We start from the raw sequence: 27,878 nt of genomic DNA on the forward strand, positions 1-27,878 counted from the left end.
GACAAAGAAAACTCTTGTTGGCGAAAACTCGTAACCTCTTAACATTTAAATTTTAAAATACAGTAGAGTCTCCTAAATTCGAACGCTCGGGGGGTATTTTTGACATTTCTCACCTCCCAAATTCGAACGATTTTTTCAAAACTAACGAAATTTGTGTGAGATTACATTGTACTTTGAATCAAATTCCCGTACTTTCTCGCAAGTCTTAGTGGTAACATACGTCCTTTTCATTTTACATGACCATAATGTATGTAAACATTCAGGAAGAAGCACATAAATATGATTTTCATTCACCAAGAATACGAACTTTCTAACATAACCTCACAATTGACATTTTGAATCCAAACGGCGTTCGAATTTGAGAGATTCAGATTTGAGAGACTCTAACTGTCTAACTGTATGCCTTTTCGCTTGAATGGTTCGAAAAATCACAAAAAAATACAAGAAAATGTGAAAATATTGAAAATCAACTTGTCAAATTGCTAAAAAAGAGAAAAATTAAATGGAAATTGGCTTTTTGTTACAAAAATATCTGAAAATTTACTTTAGCATTATTTGACAATTTTCAGAAAATTTATATAAAACCACAAGAAAATGATAAAATCTTTATATCTACCTATAAATACGTATATTTATAATTGAATTAGTACAAATGCAAAGGGTTTTTTTTTAAGTTTTTTTACTGTAGTAAAATATTAAAAAGAGAAATTTGGCAAAAAAATCCGTTGCAGTCATTTAAGTGTTAAGAGGAGTCGCGATGAATAAATCAAAGTTTATAACAATGTTATTTAATTGTTTATTCATTCATTGAATTTATATTTATACTTCAGTATTCAGTTTTTTTTTGTGACAAAAAACAACGCGCGGAATGTCGAAAAACGATTTCCACACGAAAATCTCACCTGATTCTCTCCGATATTCGTGGATACGGAGAGCGGGCAGGTGAGAAAATTAGGAGAAAATGTCGCGTAGAGAAGCTCGCGTAAAATATTCTCTTACAAGTGGAAGATACGGGCCCTGGAAGGAACTGACACTTGTCCCAAACTGTGTATGTGTGAGTAATCTTTGTCACTGATTTTTCTAGAGCAATTTTCTACAAATAATTTCCCCATTAATTCGAGACAAATTAAAGTGCTGTCCAGGTGAAAAATCGTGCAATCAAAAAGTCCACAGTATACTCTATAAAAATGTCTTCTACTGATGACATTCCACTCGCAGATGAAGACTCCCAAGGTGAGTAAACAAAAAGGCAGGAGAAAGCGAGAAAATCAACAAAAAAATTTCATTTTTTGCAGTCATCATCAATGATGATGAGTCCCTTTCTAGAAATATGATGAATGGGCGTTCTCTGGACTCCCTTCCCAGTACATTCAGTGCCAGTCCTCAGCATTCGCACAGCCTCGAACATGATCTGTCTCCGGACGAACATGAGGAAAAAGCACGACTAATAACTCAGGTTCTTGAACTTCAGAACACCCTGGATGATCTTTCGCAACGTGTAGACAGTGTCAAGGAAGAGAATCTCAAACTTAGATCTGAGAATCAAGTGTTAGGGCAGTATATTGAGAATCTGATGTCTGCCTCATCAGTTTTCCAGTCCACTACACCAAGTTCCAATCCCAAGAAAAAGTAGACGGGAATTCCTTGGAGGCTGCTTATTGAAAAGCATTTTTTTGACTAATTTCTAACACCAAAGATAAATATTTCCTATCAATTTTTATCAAGCTTTCACACGCTCTCTATGCATCATCATTGCCTGGGGATAAGTTCCCGAGCTATATTCATATTTTAAGGACAATTTTACTGTAATACACGACAATTAAACGCTTAATAATATTATAAATGATTTTTTTTTTATCTTTTTTATAATTTTCCATAGCAATTTTTGGGGGAAAATCTTTAAATTTTCCTGGAATATTTTAAATTTTCGTGCTCCAGATGGCGCTATAAATTGACAGCTTTCCAGTCCCCTTCCAGTGCATATATTTTGTTATCCGGTTAGTGTTGCAAAATAGAGGTGTTTTATTTTGTGATTTTTCCACATAATCCCCATGCTTCAGGATGAATTTCCCACCTGTAACAGCTCGGGCATTCATGGCAATGCAGAATTTGAATGTGAGTGAATTATCAAAGTGCTGCTTGCGTGAGATTCGACCAATTCTTCCAAGTCTCGTTCGCATGACTCTCCTCCAAGCCACAGACAATACACAAGAATGGACAGAGGCTCGCAAGCAAATCCTCTCAATTTTAGTGGGCATTGAATTTGCCAATAACATTGTATCCATCCTCCAAATTAACTACCACGAACTGGAGGTGGATATTAAAAAGGAACAGCAACTGCGGCAAAAATTGGGGACATCACAGAATGAATCATCTCACTGCTATACCCTGCAGAATGGGGCTGCAATGGGATTTGAGCGTGCAGATGTGGCACGAAAGGTGCGAGTAGTGTTATCAGAATTATTCTACATCCAAGCACAGATTGCTGAACAAAACCAACAAGGAACAACAAGAAATGCCACAGAATCTCTCGTGAGGGAATCTGAGTTATTTGACAATGAAATTTACTTGGAGGAGGTAACAGATATCATTTGCATTGCCTTAGCTGAATTACCATCCCTCCTCAACATCCAAGACATTGTCGATATCTTGCTCTACGTAAACAATGGGGCTAATGTAATTTCCTGGATTATTGCAAATATGCCTGATTGCTTCAAAGAAGTCACAGCATCACTCATTTCAAACGGAGACGAGGAAACAGCTGATGGGAAACTTCGATTGCAAGTTCTCACAGCCCTGTGTGATATGAATCCCAGTCAAGCTCTCTCCACGCGAACACTCTGTGTCGAACTCTCAAAGATGCCATCATTGATGCTAAAGCTTAGCCTTCGAGATCCTCAAGATCTCATAGCTTTTGTGTCTGGACTTCTGCTGGGAAATGACCAGAACACGCGTTCGTGGTTTGCTCAATTTGTCCGGAGCAGTCAGAAACGCAGGAGTGATGCCCTGCAGCTTGTTCGTGAAGAACTGCAGAAGCAACTCCAGAGTCTCGTCGTCTTTTCTATGAATTCAGAACTTCCGGACGAATGTGTCGTTCAGGCATCCACTCTTCTGCGTCTCTACTGTGCTCTGAGAGGAATAGCCGGAGTTAAATTCAATGATGATGAAATTCACCTTCTCATTCAGCTGGTGACATCGAGACCGCCGCCAACTCCTGCAGGAATACGTTTCGTATCCCTGGGACTCTGTATGCTAATAGCCTGTCCTTCGCTCATCTCTCAACCAAATTTTGAAGCCAAGGGAATCGAATGGATGCAGTGGCTGATAAAGGAGGAGGCATACTTTGAAAGGTACCCATTTTTAACAGAAATCCACATTAATCTCACATCTTATGAGAATCACTAATGACTGGGTTCATATGATCAGTCTCAAACCTTGCCAAAGCACCCTTTTTTATCGACACCCTTGCTACCAATTTTTAATAGATAATCAACTTGCGATTTCACTACTCAATCGAACTCCACGGAGAGAGCAGTATAATCCATCGATTTTTTTTACCCATCCCCCCCCCCCCCAATTTCCACCTTCCAGCCCCCCGCAGACAACTTTTCTCAATAAATCTTCGCGTTTCAGACGATTTCTAAGAAATGACGTCAAGCTGTCTGTCCGTCAGTCCGTCCGGTTGTTGTCAGCCCTAGAGGCCAAACGATTAGAGATAGCAACTTGGGACCTAAGGCCCCCCTCCATAAGTCAACCCAAGGAACGATATCAAGTCACTCATTTCCCTCCACCCCACCCCTTTCCAACGAAAACCATATTTTTTTGGGATTGCTGGAAAACACGTTCTGCGTGTTTTTTTTTCATTTTTGACTATGTTTTAGAGAGATTACCCAATCATTCCTAATAACGGTTCTTCGAGGTCAAAAGTTAAAAAAGTCTCTAAAGAGCACATTTATCAGGCGAATGAGGTCATGTTTGGGCTTGTTGGAAAGGTCTTGGAATTTCCGACAAAACTAAATCAGATCCATTCGGTTTTAAGCCGGTAATAAACCGGTCCATTAGCGATAACTAATTTTTATTCGAAATTCTAATTCTAATCCTAAAATTTACTAAAATTAACCCTCTAGGTTACTAAAATTGATCACCTCGATATTCTAAAATAAAACCTGAAAGTTATACTAAAATTTATCCCGAAAGTTACTAAAATTACCCTCCTAGGTTACTAAAATTGATCCCTTTAGATATATCGAATATGTTCTAAAATCAATCCTGAAAGTTATTATAATTAATCCAGAAAGTTACTAAATTAACCACAAGTAACTAAGGAAATTCCTTTATAATACTCCTAAGGTATTTTGGGCAATATTTTGAGTGATTTATAAATCGGTTGTGAACCTATAATAAACCGGTTGTGAAACGATAAGTAATTGTTGTCCTAAAATCAATCTTATTACTCTTAAAATTATTTTGTGGGCTCGTTTGAGCGGTTTATAAATCGGTTTAAACCTACTGAGATCCGGTAAACGTTAAATGATGCGAAAGTTTTTCTAAGTATCTGCCATCTCGTGGCTGCTTTGCGGTGACACGACACACTCGATTGAGAACATTAATTCTGTTTGATTTTTATCTTTTTACTGTATGTGTTATTTTTATCTCTTCAATACATAAAATATTGTCCTCTACAAACTCATGCGACAATATTCTGTCCATGCATGGGCATTTTGCCCAAATGGCTGACAGCTCCTAGGAGCTAGTCATTTTTTTCTCAATGTTTTTTGTTGGATTTGCGTTTAATCAGAGCAGCATTTGTACTGTCTGTTTTTTCTTTCTCGCTGATTTGTAAATTTAAATTATATCCATCCTATAGGCTTTATATCCTATATTCTATATCACTCCGTTTTCACTCCTTAGTAAGTTGGTAACCAACACTCAGACGGCGGTGGCCGCAGAAAGACATTTGCAATGTATCGCAATCCCTAAAAGCATTGATGACAATAAATATCTATCTATCTACTAAGTACTTTTGAGGAATAGCATTTAAGTCACGAGTTCGAGCACTACGCAAAGTCTAGGATGCTTTCCACGCTTTGCTACCCCTTTTTGATGAAGGTTTGCATTTATGAAAATGCAAATACTGAATTCATAGACTTCAGTAAAATCCAGGTATTGCGGTTGGGTGGTTTATCGCAGCGAGGAATTCCTACTGATATCCAAACACATGAACCAAATCTCGTGCTTACGAATTCTAGCATTTAGCGAAGTTTATTTATTTTTTTGATTAGGCCGTTTTCATTATTTGAAAGCTTATGACCTCTATCATTATTTTATTATTGTGTAATGAGGAAACCGACAACATAGGCTATATGACTCCGTTGAGCAACGGATCCTAAAATCTTAAGTGGGGGGTGCTGGTCTTTCAAAACATTATTCCGTGTGCACCATTTTGGTTTTAATAGCTTTTGTTTTATGATGCTAATCAAATTACGATGCTCAGTCCAGTCTGTACTAAGACTAATGATCTTTTTAAAATTATCTGATACTGCCTCATTACCAAGATCTCTTTTCATTATAATTCAATCAGCGGTGGATCTTTCTTGTGCACACAATTCACAGTCCTCCGATATGTGTTTAATTCTTAAAATACAGTGGCAGTGATCGCATACTGGGTCTAATGTTTTTTCCATAGGGCATTTATGAGTTATATTAGAGGTATTAGAGTGATCAGAGTGATCTATTCTTATTCTGGCTATTAGGCATTGCTCTCTTCTGCTTAGGCCACCAGGAATCCTTTTCTTCTTGAGGCTGTTGCACACTGTTTTCATTTGTGTTGCTCCGAAAGTGATCTACAAGAATTCTTCCTTGTTTACCTCCTATTATCTCTTGATATATGATAGGTGATCCTTCGGTATGATTCAACTGTCCATATTTTGCGGGGATTTCAATGCGGTTTTTCTATTTTATCTGCTTCTTCATTTCCATTTATTCCTCAGTGGCCTGGCACCCAAACTATTTTGTTGTTTTGTCGTTCTGTTGAGAGATCACGAACTCTACCTTGAATTGGATTATCATGGTTCGGATTTAGGATAGATAAGATTTCTGTGTTCTAAGTTCGGCACACCAATTTCGGCTAAAGGTGTCTACACATTGGGAGCAATTTTCGTCAAAAATTGCGTTTTTGACAGAAATTTGACGTTTCCCCCTACAACGCTGCAGGGAATTTCCTTCAAAAAAAGCAATTTTTGACAAAAATTGCTCCCAATGTGTAGAGGCCATAACATACTGACTTTTGGAGAAGATCTAAAAGCCCCGATAGAGAATCTCATAGATGATTTGTACGGACTATCTATTGTGCTTGGAGTTGATCTTGATGCCATTGAGTAGATTGGGGCTGCATAATATCACACTTTCCTCTAATCATCATTTGACTAGCCTTTATTAGTTGAGATCGATCGCTAGCTTTCAAGAGTTTAATATGATCCTTAAAGTTTATTTTATTATTGGAGGTTAATCCGAGAATACGTAGTGCAGTAACGTAACTTATTTCTTGATTGTTAAGATAAAAACTTGGGTCTGTGCTCAGTGCATATTTTTTTCCTGTCGAAGTGAATAATCTTCATTTTCAGAGTAGAGAATTTAAAATGCCCGTCTGATGCCCATTTTTCTAGATGTGTTAGCGAATCCTGATGATTATTTCTGATATCTTCTACATCTTTTACTGCAGTAAAAATCATTAGGTCGTCTGCATAGACCAAAACGGACATAGTGTTCCACATCTTGTGAATCAAGCACATGAGAAGCATAGCTATCAGGAATAGGGATACGCTCATGACATACCAGTTGGTGTACCATTGTTTTGGGGATAATTTTCAGAGAGATGGTTCCCTCCAGCCTCTTTAAAAGTCCTATTTCTGAGGAATTGCGATAAACGCTAATAAATATTAATACGTTACAATCTTTCATACGCCTCCTCAATGTCGAAGTTTATACAAAAGACATGCTGTCCTTTATTGAGATGATTCGTGACATAATTCTAAAAATAAGCTAAGTTGTCGACTGTTGACCTATGCTTATGAAAACCAGATTGATTGTATTGCATTTCGCTCTGGTTCTCATTAAGAGTCTCACGCATAATAAGTTAATTAGACTTTATCACTGGTTTTTAATTACAGCAACAGCGATATGGCAGCCTCTTTTGGGGAGATGCTACTCCTGATGGCCATTCATTTCCACAGCAACCAAGTTCCGGCTATTGGGGAATTAGTGTGCTCAACATTGGGCATGAAAATCCCCTTGAGGCCCAACAATACTACACGTATGAAGCAGATCTTTACTCAGGAAATCTTCACAGAAGCCGTTGTTACAGCACATGCTGTCAAGGTTCCCGTGACGGTTAATTTAAATGCTGATATCCCAGGATATCTACCAGTTCACTGTATACATCAATTGCTCAAATCTCGAGCATTTTCTAAGCACAAAGTGCCCATCAAAAGTTGGATTTACAAACAAGTATGCAACTCAACGACGCCTCTTCATCCCGTACTTCCAGCTCTCATTGAAGTCTACGTGAATTCCATTATTTTGCCCAATGCTAAAGGACCCGTTGAGCATACACATAAGCCACTATCTGAGCGAGAAATTCTCAAGGTGTTTGAGAATTCTGTTCCTGGAGCTAATTTTGATCATAAAAAGAGAAATTACATATTTGAATTCGAGATGGAACAGACGGATGTAGGAGAGGAGGAATTATCTGGAGTGCCCAGCATCACATCGCAACTTCTTCTCCTGTACTATCTTCTGCTCTATGAGGATGTTCGGCTGAACAATATGGCCAATATTCTGATTAATGGTAGAAAAGTCAAGGCATACACGATGGATTTCATGTCAGAGCTTCCCATCAAGTATCTTCTGCAACAAGCTCAGAAGAATCAACGAAATTTTGGGGGACTTTTTTCGCCCCTTCTGCGTCTCCTGGTTACACATTTCCCACATCTCTGTCTCGTGGATGATTGGATTGCCGAAGAAACAATAGCTCTGGAATCAACAAGTCGCAGCATAATCACAGAATTCAATGTGATTGAGGCTTTCGAGGAGCTGGAAATATCATCAATTAAAGCTATACGTCTCATGAGGCGAATGCTCAAGAAAACGCCCAAAGATCTTTGGCCACTAGCAGGAACATTCATCAGATACTTTAAAAATATCCTGAAAGATGACACCCCTAGGCTCGTGACGGAGCTGTATAAGCAAGTTTGGGTGCGTCTTAACACCGTTCTTCCGCGACGTCTCTGGACAATGTCCATAAATGCCCTTCTGCCTGAAGATCAGCTCATCAAAAATTTCTCACTAGTTCAAGAATCGCCATGTATAGATGCCTTGCAGGTATTGCGATGCGATGAGAGAATCTTTCGCTGTCCAGATGCCCTGTCCATTGTTTTGCGCATCCTCCAGGCCAGCTTAGCGGCGTCCAAAAGTCAACTTTCTCGACACATTCAGGATAAGCCGCTAATTGAGAAAACGGGACAGATTCAGTCTGAGGCAGAACGTGAGGAACTCAAAATGGCCCTCGTATATTCACAGGAGACCGTTGCCGTGCAGATCCTATTGGAAGCATGTCTGGAGACAGAGAGTGATAGAAATCTCCCGGGAAGGCTGTGGGCGCTTCGAGAAGTGCGTGGCATAATATGTTCCTACATCCACCAAGTATTCATCTCAGAGATCACTCTGGCCAAATTGGTGATGTTCCAGGGCTTTCACAGAGATCTACTGAGTGTGGTCGTCAAGGGAATACCTTCAATGCATGTTTGTCTGCACTACATCCCCGAACTGCTCAATATGCCTGAGATGGAGAAGCAAATCTTTGCCATTGATCTGGCATCGCATCTCTCCATTCAGTATTCCCTTCCCAAGTCCCTGAGCATTGCCAAGCTGTGCATCAACACACTATCTACTCTTCTTGGAAGTAAGTATTTTGCGTTCTCTGACTTCATCTCGAAATTGAATTTGCGAGCATTACGACCTGGCTTAGATTAATAATTTCACCTATAATGAACTGATCTAGGCTTAATATCAAGGGGTAAACTGGTCTTCTACCAATCACAGTTCACTATGACTGCTAATTAGCCGATCATGAAGACTGAACGGTGCGATTTGTCGATCATGGAGACTGATTGGTGCGATTTGTCGATTTGTGCGATTTTTCGATCATGGAGACTGATAGGCTCGATTTGTCTAGCATGGAGACTGATCGACGCGTCGGTCATGGAGACTGATCTATACGATTTGTCGATCGTGGAGACTGATTAGCGCGATCTGTCGGCCATGAAGACTGATAGCCTCGATTTGTCTAGTATGGAGACTGATAGGCGCAATCTGTCGATCATGGAGACTAATCTTTGCGATTTGTCGCGCATAGAGATTGATCAGTGCGATTTGTCGATCATGGAGACTGATCGGTGCGATTTTTCGATCATGGAGACTGATCGACGCGATTTGTCGGTCGTGGAGACTGATCGGTGCGATTTGTCGATCGTGGAGACTGATTGAGGCGATCTGACGATCATGAAGACTAATAGTCTCGATTTGTCTAGTATGGAGACTGATAGGCGCGAGCTGTCGATCATGGAGACTAATTGGTAGGATCTGTAGATCATGTGACTACTGTACGGCGCGATATTTATAGACTCATAGGCATGAATTGTCTAGCATGGAGACTGATCGACACGATGTGTCGACCATGGAGACTGATCGTTGCGATTTGTCGAGCATAGAGACTGATCGGTGCGCTCTGACGAGAATGGAGACTAATTGGTAGGATGTGGAGATCATGTGACTGTTCGGCGCGATACTTATAGACTCATAGGCATGATTTGTCTAGCATGGAGACTGATCGTTGCGATTTGTCGATCACGGAGACTGCACGGTGCGATTTGTCGATCATGGAGACTGATCGGTGGGGTTTGTCGATCATGGGACTGATCGTTACGATTTGTCTAGCATGGAGATTGATCGGCGCGATCTATCGATCATGGAGACTGATCAGTGCGATTTAGTTAGAGTAAAACACTAACCCTACAAAATCTCGGAATCAATTCTTCGATCTTTATCAGTAACCGATATTTTTTTAAAACTTTTTTTTATAAAAATTCTTGTATTTTTTGAGTTTATTTGTTTTTAAATTCGTTTTCCGAGGAAATTTTTGCTAATATGATTGGAATTCGCGGTACATAATAAATATTTCTATTAAGGTAAAGTGCCCTTAAGTCGATCGGTTCCTCAATTCGACCGGTAGAGTTATTTATTCAATTTATTTATATTTGCACTAATATTTGGTGTATGATCTAACATTAATAGGTCAATTATTCCATAAATAAATACGAATCAGTGACAATTTTATAGAAATTCACCATTAAAACATTCAAATATTGAACACCGGTCAAGTCGAGGAACCGGTCGACTCGAGGGCACTTTACCTTATAAGATATTTAGAAAAAAAATATCATGGATATGGGAAGGCTTTCAGGCTTCGTATACACTATGGCTTCGAACACTTCATATTTTACCCATATTCCTTTAATAATAAAAAATAGACCAAAATTTATGTACTTACCCTATGCTGTTCTCTTCCAGTTCTATCCGGAGATTCCCGGATTGAAATGTTCAGAGCTATTTTGCCGTGCATCGTGCGATTTGCCGAAGCATTTCCACCCTTACTGGATGACTGTATATACTTCCTCATGCAGCTGGGAAGGATTGCTGACTCTCAGGCTGCTCTTGGTCGTTCAACGGCTCTCAATGCAAATGCTCACGTCGAGGCGAAGAACACAGGATCAGATGCAGAGAAACTTGTTGCTGAGGTCAAAGAGACATTCTCCAATCTCCTAGAATATGCTGTTGTTTCACCCAAAATTTACTAAAAGATTTTCTTTGGACAAAATATTTTCAATAAAAACTTTTGTCGATCATGGCTTCCTTTTGTATTTTGCTATTTTACTTTCATCCCAATTATTTTTCTTTCTTATCTTTGTAAATTCATTTTCCGGCTCCTGTAGGTAGAGTTTGGACTTCTTCTCCCTATAGTGAAATATTTTTCCTTTGGTCTTTGTATCCCAGTGTCTAATATCCTCTTGATTTAAGATAATATCCGGACATATGGCAGATTGTTGGACTTTCTCATTTTCAGTAAGTTCATCAGAAATTTTTGGTTTTTTCTTCTTTTTTGGAGCTCTTGGGAGTTCCATCTGTTCATTAGAGATATTTTCTTCTTTAACATAAACCTGGGAATCCTTCAGTAAACGAATCCCTGAGTCATTTGGAGATGCTGAAACTTTCTTTCTTGGAGACTCTTCCACGAAATAGGTCTGCTTGGCCACCAAATCTGATAGTTTCTTGCTCATGAATTTCTGCATAGACTCTGTCACAGGTAATTCTTTATCAACTTCTTCGGCTTCCGGCAAGTATCTCTCTGATTTAAGCCCCTTGGTTTCCTCTAAAAAAAATCAAAAGGGAAGATAGGTTAGGAAAAAAGTTTCACATTTTTGAAGATTTACCAACCTTTTTCATGCTTGTTTCCAAAGTTCTTGAACATAGCATCATTCAGAAACGTAGTATCAATTGCCTGCTCAAGAAATTTATCCATTTTCTGTTTAAATCAAAAAGAAAAACTTAAGAAAATGTGTGTACTTGAACATGTAAACATAGTTGTTTAAATCGACTAATCATTCGTTTCAACCACAGGTGGCACCACCATAGCATATTAAATTGAAAACCTAACAGTTCTGATATTAACGGCCTTCACAACCTGCGGGTAAAACACATTATTAAAATATTTTGAAATAAATCCACGTACAATTTTGATAAAAATTTCGCAAATGTATAAAAACCTTTAAGGAAGACAAAAGACCAAAGACTAATAAAGTATATTTTACTTTAATTCATAAAATCAAGACTCACATTCATATCTTTCTCAATGTTTTTCATAATGTCTTATTCCACTTTTTCGGACTCAAAATTAGACTAAATTTATATTTTAGTATTGTACTTACAAGTTACAGATGTATGAAAGCAAGCCTAATTGTAACATATTGACGAGTCTTTATTTTCCTAGTCTTCAATTAATTAAAATTAATTAAAAATTGTATGTAAAAATGTAGGAAAAAATCTAAACAGCGTAATACAAAAGTACAAGAGGCTTTTAAAAATTAAATTAAAATAAATTGTACTAGACACTAAGCCCTTTATACTGTTATACATTTATTGTATTACACGCATTACACGGTTTCCTCTGCGAAGAACTTCTGATCTTTTTGCACTGGGCAGATCTCACAACTCACAAACACAGTCGAAACAGGAATCTTTTCACTCACGAGCTGATGCTCTTACCATTTATTAAATCGTATCAAGATATTTGTATTACAAGGTAATCATTTTTACAGTATTATATCCCGTAGTGGAAGAATCTGCTAAGTCTTTTGTATTGTAGACCGCCCAGGAGCACCTCTGCATTGATGGGTTTGGATCCATGTATAAAATTATTTTATGCTTGATTGTTATATTTCACAAATTGTAATCATAATGGACTAGAAGCACCAGAGTTCCTCCTTCGCTGACGATGTGGATTGCTGCAATTTTTTTTGTAAATTAAGTTTTATAATAATTTGCAAAATATTATGAAATAGGTGGATCAAAATCTAGAATAAATTAAACAGATTTTGAAAAAAAGGTTTTGTTTTTCAAAACACGTTCCTTGTGAGTATTTAAAAAGAATATATTGTTAGAACCGCCAGGGAATTTGTATCAAAAACGCCATATTATTTGTATTTTGTTAGATACATTAAAAAAATTTTAACATTTTGACAAAACTGTCAATAAGGGTTTCCTGTCGAAGAGGTATTCCTTCGACCCTAGTGTGAAACTTTTGCATATGAGAGTCACTACGACTGCTTCAGAAGTTCTACAAACTAAGAAAAATTCTACGCACCTAAGACTTCGGTAAGAGCCTTGACAGACCTGAGGATTAGCCGAGAGACGGCTTAGCGTAATTATATTAGAAATAATGTTTAAACTATATTTCCATCATTTTTCACTAAGTGGTCTCTCGGCTTAAGCAGTAAGTGTGTCTAGGGCATAAGATGAATGTAGAGAAGAAAATGCTAGTTGTATGTCATCCGACTAGTAACAGGGGAAGATTTGGGTCAGACTAAACTACTGATTAATTTAAGCTATAGTCCTAATTAACTTTGCTATCTTATTGTGGGTCATCGCTAATGATTGATATATTGCATACTCTTTAGAAATTATTCTAGATTTTTGATTCACCTAGTATAAAAATGTAAAAATAATTATATTTTCAATTTCATATGAAGCTGTCTCCATCCAGACATTCAATTCTTACACCGGGTAGGATTCCATTTCACGCGGATCTCTCCGCCTAAACATCACAGTTGTTGCTTTAGTTTTGATCGCTGGGACAATTCAGTTGTAATACGGAAATGAGTAGTTAAAGTTGTTGAGGCTAAAATTTATATAATGGCCATTGGATGCTTTCGATGGAATTGATGTGGATCGTATAACTCTCTCTTCCAAGTCTGTACTGTCAGTTCGTGTACTGGAAGCATCCGAATCGGATTGAAATTTGAAGTATTTCTCGCTCAACAGGATAGGAAGTTGCTTACTCATCGTAACATCTTCATGTTCAAATATTGATGGTTTTTTCAAAGGTAGTTTGCTGCTATAAGACAATCTATTCTCAAACATACTCAGTTGCCTTTTAATCTCTTGCTCAATCTCCCGCATTTCCACTACTTCGGGATTTTCATGGAATAACGTTGTAGGTTCTTTTTCCACCATTTTTTTGGTATCCAACCATTCTTGCTGCAAGTGCAATATCAATGGGCATTTGGAACCAGAAGCCTCCAGAAAAACAACTTCGAATTCTCCTAGATTCAATTCGGTATCAGTCTCGTCTAATATAATATCAGTAAAATCTTGATTGGACTTCTCGATATCATCCATTTCTTATAATCAACACAATATTTTTCTTCTTTATACCTATATGAAGGTCAATTACAGAGTAGTACTCTCTTTCTAAATCTCAATTTTTTTCGTCTTACCCAAATTCAAATAAGATATATTCCACTTGTTGTGTTTTTGCTGAGATTCTTTACAATCTCAACTTCTGCAATCTGTTTTTCTTATTACCTATTTCCAATCCTGGAGTTTCCCTTTATAAAAAGTTGAGAAAAACAATGAAAAATACTTAAAGCACCCAAAATTAAACGAAAGTAATTAAACTTTTTGCAATGTTTGTACATGTACAAAATTGTTAATTACAAACATATATAGGGTAAATCGGGGTTGTATAAATTTATCAATCACTGAATCGGAAGCTGAGCGACTCTGCCCCAGTGTCCCAAATTCAACTCATAATCGAATTTGCATGCCATCCGAGTTACAAGCTCAGGAATGAATGATAACTTCTTTCTATAGTATCGACTGTCGATTCTGAAAATATTTAAACAATAGCTGTAGCTTTTGTAGCTAATAAAAAAAATTATCAGCACTCACATTCTATAAGGAATGTAACAATAAATGGCCTAACAATGCGTAGAAAGACATTATTCACTTATTTTATCAGATACAGATTTATCGATTCGATAGTATCGAAAAGGTATCGTTCCACCCCAGCTCACGGAGGTACAAAAACTCCGGAACGGTTTGTAAAGAACCTCAGCTACCGTAAACTTATCCGAGAATATCACTGGTTATTTTATATTTTAAATATTAAAAGGCAAGTTAGTTATTAAAATTATTATTATTATTAAAATTAAGTTAATTAAAATTATGGTATAAAAAAGGGTTGGATTACACCAGTGTGGTTTAATTGGCCTTAAATATGTCTAAGAGAATCGTTTTCGTTATAAAGAATAAGGAATTAAGTTTCATTTCGGATTACCGATGCATCCAGGCCACAATTGGGCCCCTTATGCTTCTCCACTCCTATTCTATCTTATCCCCCGATACGGGTAGCCGCTCCATATCACAGCTCTGTGTGCAACCAGTGCCGCTATTATATCACAGCAAGTAGCCCATCTCGTTGGTGTTTGGAGTGAGAGTGAATATTTGCATCGACGTACCACTTTCATACCGAAACTTGTTTTCGTAGCAGCCTTTATTGTCTAGACGATTCACTTTTTTGCCATTATGCACCATTGATATTACTATTCATTCATTCACTAGACGAATTCAAATCTTATATGACACGAGAAATTTATTTCTACTGCTGCTCAGCTTTGAACTGGAGACCTCACAGTTATAGAGAGACTACTCTATCGGGGAATAAGATAGAATAAGAGTGGGGAAGCATAAGGGGCCCAATTGGTGGCCTGGATGCATCGGAATATCCGAAATGGAGAACTGACTCCTGGAAAAATCTTATCTTATCTTTTTAACTCTTAGGTCCAGCTATAACATACTAAAATTCGAGGCCGATCCATGCCATAGCTGCCGAACCATTGAGAAAACAACAACAAAGTATTTTAAAAATATCGGATAGGCGGGGGTGTAGGAGGTCAATGCACCAAGTTCCAATTTTTACCCAATAAACTTTAGCCAAAAATTGAAAGTCGAAGCCCGAAATCTGACCTTGTGGCTTGCATGACTAAATTATTATTCTTATATAATCATGTCGAGGACTAAAATTAAGTTTGTCTTGCCCAAAAACGGGCGACGTCAATGTCAAGCGTACCTGTCGACATCAAATCCCCTGTTCCGCAAGAGGCAGGGGACAACGAATAAACACACAAGTGGAGGGTGGTTTGAATCACCCCACAGTCACATAGGATGTCACATTCGGAGAATCCCCATCGCCGTCTGTCGTCACTCGAGCGCGCTACGCCGCTTCTCAAACAATTGACAGACTTCTATGTCTTTCAGTCTTGGTCACCACCAGGAGGAAGGCCTTCCCTTAATTCAACAAAATCTGGTAGAAAGACTTCCCTTCCACAGATTGAGTCTAGTCGAGAGATTTGTCAAGTCGTTTGACTAATTTGACAGAGTGGCAAAAGCCTACGAGACTTCAGCCTTCTCTTGGTTTTTTGTGACCATAGAAAAAATGCTTCGATTCAGATTATTATTATTATCAATTGTATCGAGACACTATTATGACCAGCGCACAATAACTTTTGTTTGTAAACATGTTTTCAAAATTTCCTATGAGAGAGAGCGAGATGACTAGATCTAGAACTCACTCACTCTCATTGAAATGTCAAAAACATGTTTACAAAACAAAAGTTATTGTGTGCCAGGCATTAGTATTATGCCCAACGAACAATAACTTTTGTTTGTAAACATGTTTTTAAAATTGCCTATGAGAGTGAGAGAGATGTCTAGATCTAGGTTTCATTCACTCTCACTGAAATGTCAAAAACATGTTTACAAAAAATAGTTATTGTACGTTGGACATTATGCCCAACGCACAATCGCTTTTGTTTTGTAAACATGTTTTTGAGATTTCAGTGAGAGTGAATGAAATCTAGATCTATACTTATCTCGCTCTCTCTCATAGAAAATTTTGTAAACATGTTTACAAACAAAAGTTATTAAGCGTTGGGCATTACAATGTGAGTTTTATATAACGTGCTCGTGTTGGAAGAATCTGCTGATCATAGATCGCCCAGTAACGCCTTCCCCGCAGGTTGGATGCTTCTTCCATGTTCTCGGACTTTTTGGGCAGAGGCGGTGCATTTTTATTACGTTTTATCTCAGTGAAAATGTCTTTTTCTAAAAATTCAGATCTTCGCACCGGGTGGGACTTGAACTCACAACACTGCGAGTTCAGGCCGGGGATCGATCCGCCCAAGAGCCAACGGTCTTGCCTATTGCGCCAATGAGATCCCCTTCGATTCAGAAAGAACCTTGGACATCTCTACTGGAGATGATGTCACCTGACCCGTGGTGGAGCTATTTCTGCTAAGGGGGTTTGCTTACCGGAGTGATTTTTAAGCATCATTACGGGTGGTATTGTTATCATTTTGGCATGGCAGAAAACCGTAGATTTAGTGATGAAAAAATAAATTTAAAAAAAAGTTCTATAGGGTGATCAAGAGAGCAGTCGGGAAATTTTTTATCCACCCTATTAGTGATCAGGTGAGATTATTAAGAATTTCGCTTTTTTTCAGGAGTCGGGTTTTTTTTTCTTTAAAAACCCTTTTTCTTTAAGCCAACAAACCGCCTTCTGTGCAATACAGTTAGAATTTTATACAATCGAACTGAATTGTCCAAACTAGTTTTTTACCGTAGCCACAAAAGTAAATTTCTTTTTTCAATACTACGTATTACGTAACCCCGTTTCCCCTACATATTTTTGCAATTCTATATTTCTTACCTTTCAAGTGTTTTACGTGAAGTTTTATCTTCCTTATTGGGGAGTTTGTGATTCAGGCTATGAAGAAATATTCTGCTGACCAAGAAATTGGACACCTTTACCACCACTCACCACCACGTGCAATAGCAATATGAAGTTAGCTGAAAGACACTATGGAAAGTTTGGAATTTTGGTTGGAAAGTTTTCTTCTTCTTCTTCTTTATTTTACTTTACGGCTGTCGGTTGGAAAGTTTTAGGAACTGTCCCAAAATTTATGGCGGGAAATTCTCCTAGAATCTTTTGAATATTTTGCGTATCCCGCCAAAGAAGATGTTCCAGAGTTCCGTATTTTTTTTAAGAAATTAAAAAATATCTATAATAATAGAGTAAGGCAAATTAATTGAAAAACTGATGTGTTCCAATTAATTTCATGAAATGTTTCTTCTGCGAAAATTTCAATGTGTCTTTAACCTTTTGAGTTCACACACTTGTTCAACAGCCACGAACATGTGAATCGATTGGTGTGTTCGTCAAGTGATTATCGAAATTTGGAGAGACGTGAATGACGAGAAAATTGTCTTGGGCCAGTGACACGCGAGATCTCCCCCAAGACAGGAGTACATGTCTCCTGGTTTGTCCGCTGACGAAACCATGAAACTGACGTCATACAAATCGTTTCTTCATGAACGCAAGGTTCTCGTGGACTTTCTGGCCATCTTATTCGGGATCGGCTCATGGATTGGCATTAATTCTACATTTGTTCAATTCCCTCTGCTCGTCGCAGCGGCTCCTGAAGGATGGGACCTACCTTCATACATTGTAGTGATTATACAACTGGGCAACCTTGGTCCCCTCGCCTACACACTCGTCCAGAAGTACTCTCCGAAGAAGATTCTGGATGCAAATGTGATCTATGGGATATTAACTGTAGGATGTGCGGCTGCTCTGGCCATGTGCTTCGTCTATGATGTTACAGCAATCGTTGGAGGCGTGGAGAGGAGTGTTTGGCTGTTTGTTGTGGTGTTCTTCTTGGCTCTCGTGGGATGTTCCAGTTCTGTCCTCTTTATGCCCTATATGGGACGATTTAGAGAGATCTATCTCATCACATATCTCATTGGTGAGGGTCTCAGTGGCTTCCTGCCCAGTATTTTGGCCCTCATTCAGGGTGTTGGAGGCAATGCTCACTGTGTCTTGAGGAATAATACTGAGGGACAGCCAGAATATGAACTATACACACCACCACCTCGCTTCGAAACTCAGCATTTCTTTGCGTTTGTCACCACATTTATGGCTGTGAGCCTGGGTGCTTTTATTCTCCTGGAAAACCTCCGGATATGCAGGAAAGAGTATGTGGCGGTTAAAATTGAGAAGGGAAATAAGTACACGTACGATGAGTCGTCAAAATTCAATGAAAGTGGAGAGCAATTGTCTGTCCAGGAGGATTCTCAGGTGACCAGTCTCTCTGTGACCACGTACAGAATCCTTTTGATTCTCATGGCTATCATCTGCATGTTTGGCAATGGGATTTTCCCCAGCATTCAATCATATTCGTGCTTACCATACGGCAACATTGCCTATCATTTGACCGTGACCCTGAGCTCAATAGCCAATCCTCTAGCTTGCTTCTTGGCTGTCTTCTTGCCCCACACCTCAATCAGGCTAATAACTATATTGAGTTCGATTGCGACAGCAATTGGGATTTATGCTGTCACCACTGCTGTGATGAGTCCAGCTCCACCGCTCCTTGGGAATATTTGGGGAGAGATTTTGGTGGTAAGTTTTTTTTTCAATGATTTCTCTAAAATTTTCTGCAATTTATAGCTTTCCACGCTCCTCTCTCTGTCTTACAGGTGATATCTTGGACAATTCTCAATGGTCTCATTAGCTACATGAAATTATCCATAACATCAATATTCCGGTTCCAAGGTGGAAAATCACTCGTTTGGGTTGGAGGTGTTTCCCAAGTTGGCTCATTTACAGGGGCCATTCTCGCCTTTGTACTTATCAATTATGCTGGGATTTTCATCTCCTACACACCCACATGTCCAGCTGTTCCTTAGGCTCTAGGCAAAATTATTTTTACTAATTTTTTTAGAATAAAGACATTAGGATATAAAATTTTCAATTTTTCATTATTTTAAATTTTGGCGGGATTGATGTTCGAAAGGAAGTTCGAAAAATAAAGTGCAAATGCGTTGACGATGACTGCCCGTCTGACAACCAATGAAAGTTGACCACCTCGCAGGTGATTTTTGTGTGAAGATTTAATTGTAAAATTGTGGTGATAAATAGTGAAATAGGCGGTGAATTTGTGCAAAAAAGGACAATTAATTGTGTTTAAATGACTGTATTGTCCAAAATTGAGCAATACTTGTCTTCTAGTACATTAATTTGATGCTTTAAAATGCGGACCATCTGGATTGCTCAAGCTATTTTTCTGCTAAATCTCGGCTCATTTGTGTGGACAGCAGACCCTCAGGGTCCCGATGGGACAACCACCAGATCCACTCAGCCCTCGGAATCCAATCTACGCAAGCACAGTGGTTAGTTGGCTAAAAACAGCGACATCGTAAATTGAAAAAGGTATCAGTATTGTAAATTGACTTTCAGGTGGTGATTCTGATGACACCGAAGATGCTCCTGGCAATCAAGACACACTGCACATCTACAGTCCCATCAAACTAGTGAAAGCACCAGACTTGTCGCAAGAGAAAGACCCTCAGAAAGTCAGTGAGATGCTGTCAGACATCCTGGAGAAGCATACAAAGTGGATTGAGAAGATGGAGGAGGAGATTAAAGAGATAGACAGTGAAAATAAGGAGTCAGCCAGTGAGACAGCCAAGGAGCCCACACCTGAAGAACTCAAAGCACAGAGTCTGTACGAAGAAGCACTGTCAGTCCTCAATAGAACCCATCCTCTACGATCAATTGCCTATGGATTGATAGAGGAGGCTGCAAATGCTGGACATGCCAAAGCTCGTGCTCAGTATGCTTGGTTTCGCCTCCTGGGCAATCCAATGCTCAACATGAACATGACTCTGGTGCACGAAATCTTTTCAGAACTGGCAACTGAGGGGCTTCCTGAAGCTCACATGGGGCTGGGCTTGATGTATGCCACGGGAATTGGGGTTAATGTCAGTCAAGCTAAGGCACTGGTGCACTACACAATGGCAGCTCTGGGTGACAATACATGGGCCCAAATGGCTCTGGGATATCGGTACTGGGCAGGAGTCTCTGTGGCCAGTAGCTGTGAGAAGGCATTGGATTTCTACCGTCGAGTAGCTACAAAAGTAGCTTCTGAGGTCACATTTTCCGGCGGAGCTGCAACTCATCGCATCCGACTACTGGATGAAGTTGAAAATTCCGGCATGAGTTCAGGAATCCTGGACAATGATCTCATAGAGTACTACCAGTTGCTGGCGGATAAAGGTGATGTCCAGGCTCAGGTGGGATTGGGTCAATTGCACTATCAAGGTGGTCGGGGTATTCCTCTGGATCACTACAAAGCCCTTCAGTACTTTTCACAGGGTGCTCTGGCTGGCAATGCCATTGCAATGGCCTACCTCGGCAAGATCTATCTCGAAGGTAGTGACAATATCAAAGCGGACAATGTAACAGCTCTAAAGTACTTCAAGAAAGCTGCAGAATTGGGAAATCCCGTGGGACAGAGTGGTCTGGGCATAATGTACCTGCAAGGAAAGGGAGTACCCAAGGACACAGCCAAGGCTCTCAGCTACTTCACCCAAGCCGCTGACCAAGGATGGGTCGATGGTCACCTTCAGCTGGGCAATATGTACTACAGTGGAATTGGTGTTAAGCGTGACTTCAAGATGGCCTACAAATACTTCAATCTAGCTTCCCAATCGGGTCATGTACTGGCCTACTACAATCTAGGCCAAATGCACGCCATTGGCCTGGGAATGATTCGATCGTGTCCAACGGCCGTCGAGCTCTTCAAGAATGTGGCTGAACGCGGAAAATGGGGTGAAATCTTGATGCTGGCCCATCAGGATTACCGGGATCACAAGTATTTGGCAGCATTTATGCAGTACGCCCTTATGTCTGAATTGGGCTACGAAGTGGCTCAAAGCAATGCAGCTTTTCTGCTGGACAAAGGTGAGTCTTCAGTTTTTTTTTGTTTTGCATGATAAGCAAAAGTTGCAAATAAAAATATCAGGAAGACAAAACCATAAACTCAATACAAGGTAATCCCACAATAGCAATATAGCTTTAGTTAGAAATTTATCTCACGCGATAAGGAATTTAAAAAAAAAACAACTCTGATATCGACCAATTGTTGAATGAATTGTTTATAAAGTTCCATAAATTTTTGATTTTAACAGAATCAGGTGTGTTCAGTGATTTTTAAAATAATCATCTTATTTAAAAGATATTACATATTATACAAATACAAAAAACATGACACGTTGGAACCAAATGAATAAACATTAAAGCATGTTTTAGCTTATAGAAGGATTGATTCTTTTATTCAAAATATTTTTTGTGAGTAAATTTGAATCAGGAATTTGAACAAGATGATGAAAGCCTTGTGAAACCCAAAATAAATGTTTCGTGAAATCTGAGAAAAACTCAAAAAAAAAAATTATTTGTTAGTTCGAGAAAAAAATGTTTCTCAAAACCTCAAGCGAGAACAGCGAGAACCAAAAAAAATGTTTAGTGAAACTCTAGAAATCTGAAAAAATATTTCACAAAAATATTTTGCGCAATCCTAATCTAAAATATGTTTCGTGAAATCGTAGAAACTCAAAAACTTTCGTAAAATTTGAGAAACCCAAGAATGTTTCACAAGAACTGAAGACCCAAAAATATAATATCATCATGAAACCCTAGAAAAGCAAGGAAATGTTTCTCAAAATCCTAGAAACAAGAAATTCAAAATATATTTCGTGAAATCGTAGAAATCAAAAAATGTTTCGCGAAATATGAGAAACCCAAAAAATATTTCGTAAAATTCGAGACAAAAAAATATTTAACAAAATCTAAGAAACACAAAATATATTTGATGAAACCCTAAAAACCAAAAAAAAAAGTTTCCTCCTAAAGCGCGAGAGGCGAGAACCAAAAAAAAAAGTTTCGTGAAACGCTAGAAATCTAAAAAATGTTTTGTGAAACCTTAATTCAATGTGAAATCCTAGAAGCTTAAAAATATCGTAAAATGTTTTACAAAACCTGCTGGGGAGTTCTGTAACAGTATGACAATGTCATACGACAAAATTAAAAATTGTTATTTATATAATAAGTTTATAAAGATTAATCAGAAATCAGTTCCATATCGGTTATTAAAAGCTTCATAGAACTCCTAGTAATGGCCATTTGATGGTCACTGAGGTTTTAATGTTGTTCTACTCCCGAATTTAGAACGAAAATTTGTCTATGACATTGTCGTACTGTTAGAGAATTTCCCTACTGAAAACCCAAAAATATTTCATGAAACCCTAGAAATAAAAAAAAATGTTTCGTGAAACCGTAAGAATCTGAAAACATTTCACAAAAATGTTTCGTGAAATCCGCAGAAAAGAAAGATTATTAAAAATGAGAGTGAGTTAATCTCTTGTATTCGAATAAAATCAAAAAGATAAATTTTTCAAAAAGGTCAAACATCTATAAACCGCAGATGAAAAGCGTACTCTATCGCTCTGTGCGATCACCTCGATCAACTATAAACTTATTAAGGTTTTCAATTTTGCCACAAAATTAAGAATATTTGATGCTCTATTACAAAACTCTTAAATATTCCTAATTTTGTTGTTCTTTTGAAATCATCTTGTGTTAAAAAGTTAAAGTTTTTTTGCAATGGATCCATAAAAATGTACAGGAATAAGTAACGCAGAAACCCTATCTCTATTATGTATCTTGAGTACGATTTATGGCCAGCGCACAATAACTTTTGCTTGTGTTTTCAAAATTTCTCATGAGAATGAGCGGGATGACTAGATTCTAGATCTCACTCACTCTCATTGAAATGTCAAAAAACATGTTTACTAAACAAAAGTTATTGTGCGTTGGGCATTACAGTACAATTTCGCATTTTCTGAGCTTATTCAAAAAAAAAAAATAAATAAACAAAAATTACTTTAAAATTATTATTTCGTTTTTTTTAGTTTATTAGGGGTTTGGTTTTTTAAACTGGTATATAAATATAAGAAAGTAACTAACAGGAATAATGAATAATTATCTTGCAGTTATATAAATTAGGTTAATTATGCTTATTAGCTAAGTACTTACTCTATCAAGCAAGTGTCCCAAATCCGAATCCCGTTCTTTATGTTATTAGAAATTGTCTATCATTAAAAATATTCGCGTGCAGTAGAAATTAAACTGAATTTAATTTAATTCTTTTGGGCTTGGGATTGATAAATACTTCTTGAATGTGATATTGGACATATTGTACCCACATCATTAAGATAAGGCGAATAATCGGTTTTAAAATTGGATTTTCAAAATAATTTTGATATAAAAATTAAATAACAAACTTAGGTAAAACGGACCATAAAAGTTATGATTGTAAAGAATCTCAACTACAAATGAATTGGTTTTAAAAATTGGATTTTTCCAAATTGAAGGCCGGTACAGTCGACTAAACTGGTTTTACGGATCCATTTTCGTAATTAGGGTTGTTAGATATCGCCTAAATAAAATATGATATTTATCGAAAAACTGAATCACAACAAAGCAGATAGTTGTGATTCTATCTAGAAGAATCATAACTAATTATATTTTTAGGGGGGTGGGGCAGTTTCATGCATACATGACTTTCAAAAATCATGTTATTTTAAGCTAAATAATTAATTTAAATTTCAGATAGGTTAAATAGTCAACATTTATGAATTAGACGAATTATAATTACTAGTTGCTTTTAATACAATTCATGTTCGGAAATAAATTGTAAAAAAAATGATTACGTGATTGTTCCACCTCTCCTAGATGATTTCAAATGATAGAAAAAAATATACAGATCAACATTTTTTTATCTATAAGGATTGAACTTGTTTTTCGATCGTTTCAAAGTTCATGTGTGCTTCTGGACTGTCCTAAACGAATTAGTATAAATAAAGAAAATGAATTATTCCTACTGTAGAGTCAATCCGCGAAGAGATAGGCAGGTGTATTTTTTTCTTTTGCTTCAAAAAAATTCCTAGCGCAAGATTCATAGAGCCAAATATGGCATGTCGTGCTTCATTTCTCACACTGAGAGATCTCCGAAAAAGTTAAAATAACATTCCGGAAATGTTAATTTTACCCTGCAGTATTGATCCAAAATCGGTGTAAATATTACCTTTCTTCGGTGTATTGGGGATTAAAGTTACCCTTTTTCATATTAATTTTACCCTTAAAAATGTGTAAAATGAACATTAAAAAATGTTGATATATTTTTACACCTAAAAATGTTAGTTATGAGGAAAAAAAGTTAACCGTAGCCTCTTTTTTTCTCAGTGCATAAACCACAAATTTATTGCTGAATTACACTCATTTTTTTTTCACTCAAACTCAGAGCGAACGGATTACGTTTTTTTCTTGCTCTTTTTTTTATTTAAGAGGCAATTTTATTCTCTTTAAAACGATATAACTCGATTTTGAATTATATGTTCAAGGTTTTTTATAACTTTTTGATTTTTTTTAAATATTAAAAAAATATTTCTCCAAATAACCAATTTCAAAAATTCTGATTTTTACTGGTGATCAGTAAAATTTTTCACCAGACACTCTTCAATCCTCAATTGATAACTGAAAGTTTTCAACGGAAGTTTTTCAACTTCAGTTGTTCCCGAATGATTGAAGAGTGTCCGGTGCATCCGTTGAGATCTTTTGTGACAACCCTGGAACCTTTCAGCTAATACAGAATAGCCCCTACCCAACGAAACCCATAGACCTCTGACAACACTCGATCGCTGAGGAAGACACGGAGCGTGTCTAAAGCTCTGGAGAAGAGGTAGTTTTTGATTGTGGGTGAAAAACTCCACAAATAATGTTGCCGCATCCGGACGGAGTTTCCCCTCCGAAAACACTACTGTAATCTACAGGACAATTTTCTACGATATGCCTAATAACGTTTTTTCAAGGTCAAATGTTAAAAAGGGTTTAGAGAATGCATTTCTCAACCAATTGAATCATTTTTGGGCTTGTTGGAAAGGTTTTGGAATTTCTGACAAGTGTAAACCGGTTCCAATCGATTAGGAGCGGTAACAATTTTTTATTAAATCGTTTTTAAGTTGTGAATCGATTTAAATCGGTTGAAAACCGGTAAACAGTAAATCATGTGAAAATACTTTTGAGGTACAGTAGATTCTCGCTAATTCGGCTCTTTTAACATTGGGGTACTTTTTAATTCGGGCGGCAGTTAAATTCAAAAAAAAGTTTGTTGACATTTTTCAAGTTTGATTATGTTTATCAAATGAAGCAAATATGCTCAAATGAAGCAAATATGCTCAAACATGATTTGTCTTAGTTCTGATGTGTTTTTACAATATTAAAAGGAGTTTTCTTGAAATTCAGCATAAATTAATAAGAGTAGTAGACTCTCCCTAATTCAGCTCTTTCAAGATCGGGCTACTTTTTAATCGGGCAGCAGTTGCATTTGAAAAAAGTTTGTCATTTTTCAAGTGTGATTATGATTATTAATTGAATGAAATATGCATAAAATTGGCGTGGTTTGTCTTAGTTTTGATGTGATTTTGCATTATTAAGGGGTTTTCATGAAATTTATCACATATATGAGTTTGTAAACTCAATGTGTATGCAGATGAACAAACAATCGTTGCATTTCAAAACGTTTGTTGCCCGAATTTGTCTCTAAGTCGGGTGACATTTCGGTCCCAAATGCCCGAATTTGAGAAAGTCTACTGTATAGCATCTGAGGAGATACAAGTTCGAGCATTTTGCAAGGTCTGGGACACTTTGCTACCCCACTGATTCTATTTTCCGAAAAACAAAAACTTCCTGTAAAGCATCAAGAATATTAATCCTTTTTCATTTGAACCGGATACAGGAGGGTTGTTTATTTCTATAGAGAATGAAAGAGTCATAGTGTCGCTAGGATCAACAATTGTCGTAATTGGAGGTGATAAGGAAGTTACGATAATTACTGAATCAATGGAATCAATCGACTGAAAATATGAAAATATACTAAAACTGAAATATACTGAAATATCGACTGAAAATATACACTGAGAGAAATTCGAAAAAGTTAAAATAACATTCCGGAAATGTTAATTTTACCCTGCAGTATTGATCCAAAATCGGTGTAAATATTACTTTTTTTAGGTGTATTAGGGGGTAAAGTAACCCTTTTTCATGTTAATTTTACCCTTAAAAAGGTGTAATATTAACATTAAAAAATGTTGATATGTTTTTACACCTAAAGTGTTAGTTATGAGGAAAAAAAGTTAATCGCACCCTCTTTTTTTCTCTGTGTATGTTTGTTTAATGAAGTGAATTATCCTAAAGTTGATTTTATTTCCCAGGAGAACTACTAACAGGCCTGTTCGGTCTATTCGAGGATCATTCTGAAGAACTCGTGAGGGCTCTACAGTACTGGGGCCGGGCAGCTGCTCAGGGCTACTCTGCAGCTCAGGTGAAACTTGGTGACTACCACTACTACGGTCTGGGCACTACGGTGGACTATGAGACGGCAGCTGCCTACTACCGAATGGCATCAGATCAACAGCACAATGCCCAGGCCATGTTCAATCTGGGCTATATGCACGAGCAGGGTCTGGGCATGAAGAGGGACTGGCATTTGGCGAAGAGATGCTATGATTTGGCAGCTGAAACTAGCAATGATGCCAAAGTGCCCGTAGCCTTGGCTCTCATTAAGTTACAGATCCTTTTCAAATGGGAATCACTTAAGAATGTAAGAGTTTTTTTTGCAGGGATTTTTTTTTTTGAAAGATTTATATGATTTTTTTGTTGCAGAGTCCTTTGGGAATCATCTTCCATCTGGATGAGAATATTGCATCCAATTGGGATTTGTATCTTATTACAATTCTTACACTTATTCTGGGCTTTACAATTTGGCTCATGAGACCACCACATCAGCAGCCAGCTGAGCCACGACCACAGCAACCTCAGCAGGCTCAGCCAGCACCTCCGCCACAGCCTGAAGACAATGCCAGGAGACTGCCACCAGAGGAGCAGGTACAATAGACTTTTATGGGCAAGCAATAGCTCTGATTAAGGGAATTATCAAGAGAGAAGTCACATGGAAGAAAAAAACTATGGATTTTTACAAATGTTGCGATGGGAGATAAATTGCAGTTCCCCCCCCCTCCCCAAAAAAAAAGAGAGAAAAATTAAAATATTATAAAATTAGGATTTAATATCGTAAATGTTTACTCGAGAAAATTGCTGTAAATAGAAATTTAAGGGGATTGTGAGTGTTATTCTTGTGGCAAAAAGATATTCTGTTCTTTTTTTTTTAATATTTACTTTTTGCAAAGTTGGAACAGCAATTTTTTTTTGTTAAAAGAATTTTTTTTTCCAGAATATTTTCATTTTATCA

The 27,878-nt window shown here is 37.6% G+C and overlaps 5 protein-coding genes and 1 long non-coding RNA gene across 6 annotated transcripts; 4 read left to right on the top strand and 2 right to left on the bottom strand.

The window, feature by feature from the left end:
• The first annotated feature begins 1,038 nt into the window (after window positions 1-1,038).
• LOC129803823 (short coiled-coil protein B) lies at window positions 1,039-1,843 on the top strand. The gene is made up of 2 exons (XM_055850638.1): window positions 1,039-1,233; window positions 1,296-1,843. Exons 1-2 carry the CDS (start codon window positions 1,188-1,190, stop codon window positions 1,631-1,633), a joined length of 384 nt encoding a protein of 127 aa, XP_055706613.1. The 5' UTR covers window positions 1,039-1,187; the 3' UTR covers window positions 1,634-1,843.
• Window positions 1,844-1,963: 120 nt separating this feature from the next.
• LOC129803258 (integrator complex subunit 2) lies at window positions 1,964-10,974 on the top strand. The gene is made up of 3 exons (XM_055849711.1): window positions 1,964-3,350; window positions 7,170-8,959; window positions 10,627-10,974. Exons 1-3 carry the CDS (start codon window positions 2,062-2,064, stop codon window positions 10,911-10,913), a joined length of 3,366 nt encoding a protein of 1,121 aa, XP_055705686.1. The 5' UTR covers window positions 1,964-2,061; the 3' UTR covers window positions 10,914-10,974.
• Window positions 10,768-11,768, bottom strand: LOC129805772 (uncharacterized). The gene is made up of 2 exons (XM_055853950.1): window positions 11,551-11,768; window positions 10,768-11,485 (listed from the first exon to the last, which is right to left on the bottom strand). Exons 1-2 carry the CDS (start codon window positions 11,633-11,635, stop codon window positions 10,959-10,961), a joined length of 612 nt encoding a protein of 203 aa, XP_055709925.1. The 5' UTR covers window positions 11,636-11,768; the 3' UTR covers window positions 10,768-10,958.
• A 583-nt stretch (window positions 11,769-12,351) lies between these two features.
• On the bottom strand, window positions 12,352-17,927 carry LOC129803845 (uncharacterized). Its single transcript, XR_008751910.1, has 3 exons — window positions 17,381-17,927; window positions 13,391-14,219; window positions 12,352-12,617 (listed from the first exon to the last, which is right to left on the bottom strand). It is a non-coding gene; the product is annotated as an uncharacterized LOC129803845 (long non-coding RNA).
• A 53-nt stretch (window positions 17,928-17,980) lies between these two features.
• Window positions 17,981-19,477, top strand: LOC129803602 (solute carrier family 52, riboflavin transporter, member 3-B-like). Its single transcript, XM_055850304.1, has 2 exons — window positions 17,981-19,132; window positions 19,210-19,477. Exons 1-2 carry the CDS (start codon window positions 17,981-17,983, stop codon window positions 19,417-19,419), a joined length of 1,362 nt encoding a protein of 453 aa, XP_055706279.1. The 3' UTR covers window positions 19,420-19,477.
• An 81-nt stretch (window positions 19,478-19,558) lies between these two features.
• On the top strand, window positions 19,559-27,747 carry LOC129803311 (protein sel-1 homolog 1). Its single transcript, XM_055849769.1, has 4 exons — window positions 19,559-19,902; window positions 19,970-21,475; window positions 26,842-27,230; window positions 27,293-27,747. The coding sequence occupies exons 1-4, from the start codon at window positions 19,764-19,766 to the stop codon at window positions 27,521-27,523; spliced, it is 2,265 nt and encodes a 754-aa protein (XP_055705744.1). The 5' UTR covers window positions 19,559-19,763; the 3' UTR covers window positions 27,524-27,747.
• The last annotated feature ends 131 nt before the right edge of the window (window positions 27,748-27,878 follow it).

This window comes from Phlebotomus papatasi, chromosome 1, assembly GCF_024763615.1.
Source record: "Phlebotomus papatasi isolate M1 chromosome 1, Ppap_2.1, whole genome shotgun sequence".
In the NCBI taxonomy this organism is placed as follows: Eukaryota; Metazoa; Arthropoda; class Insecta; order Diptera; family Psychodidae; genus Phlebotomus; species Phlebotomus papatasi.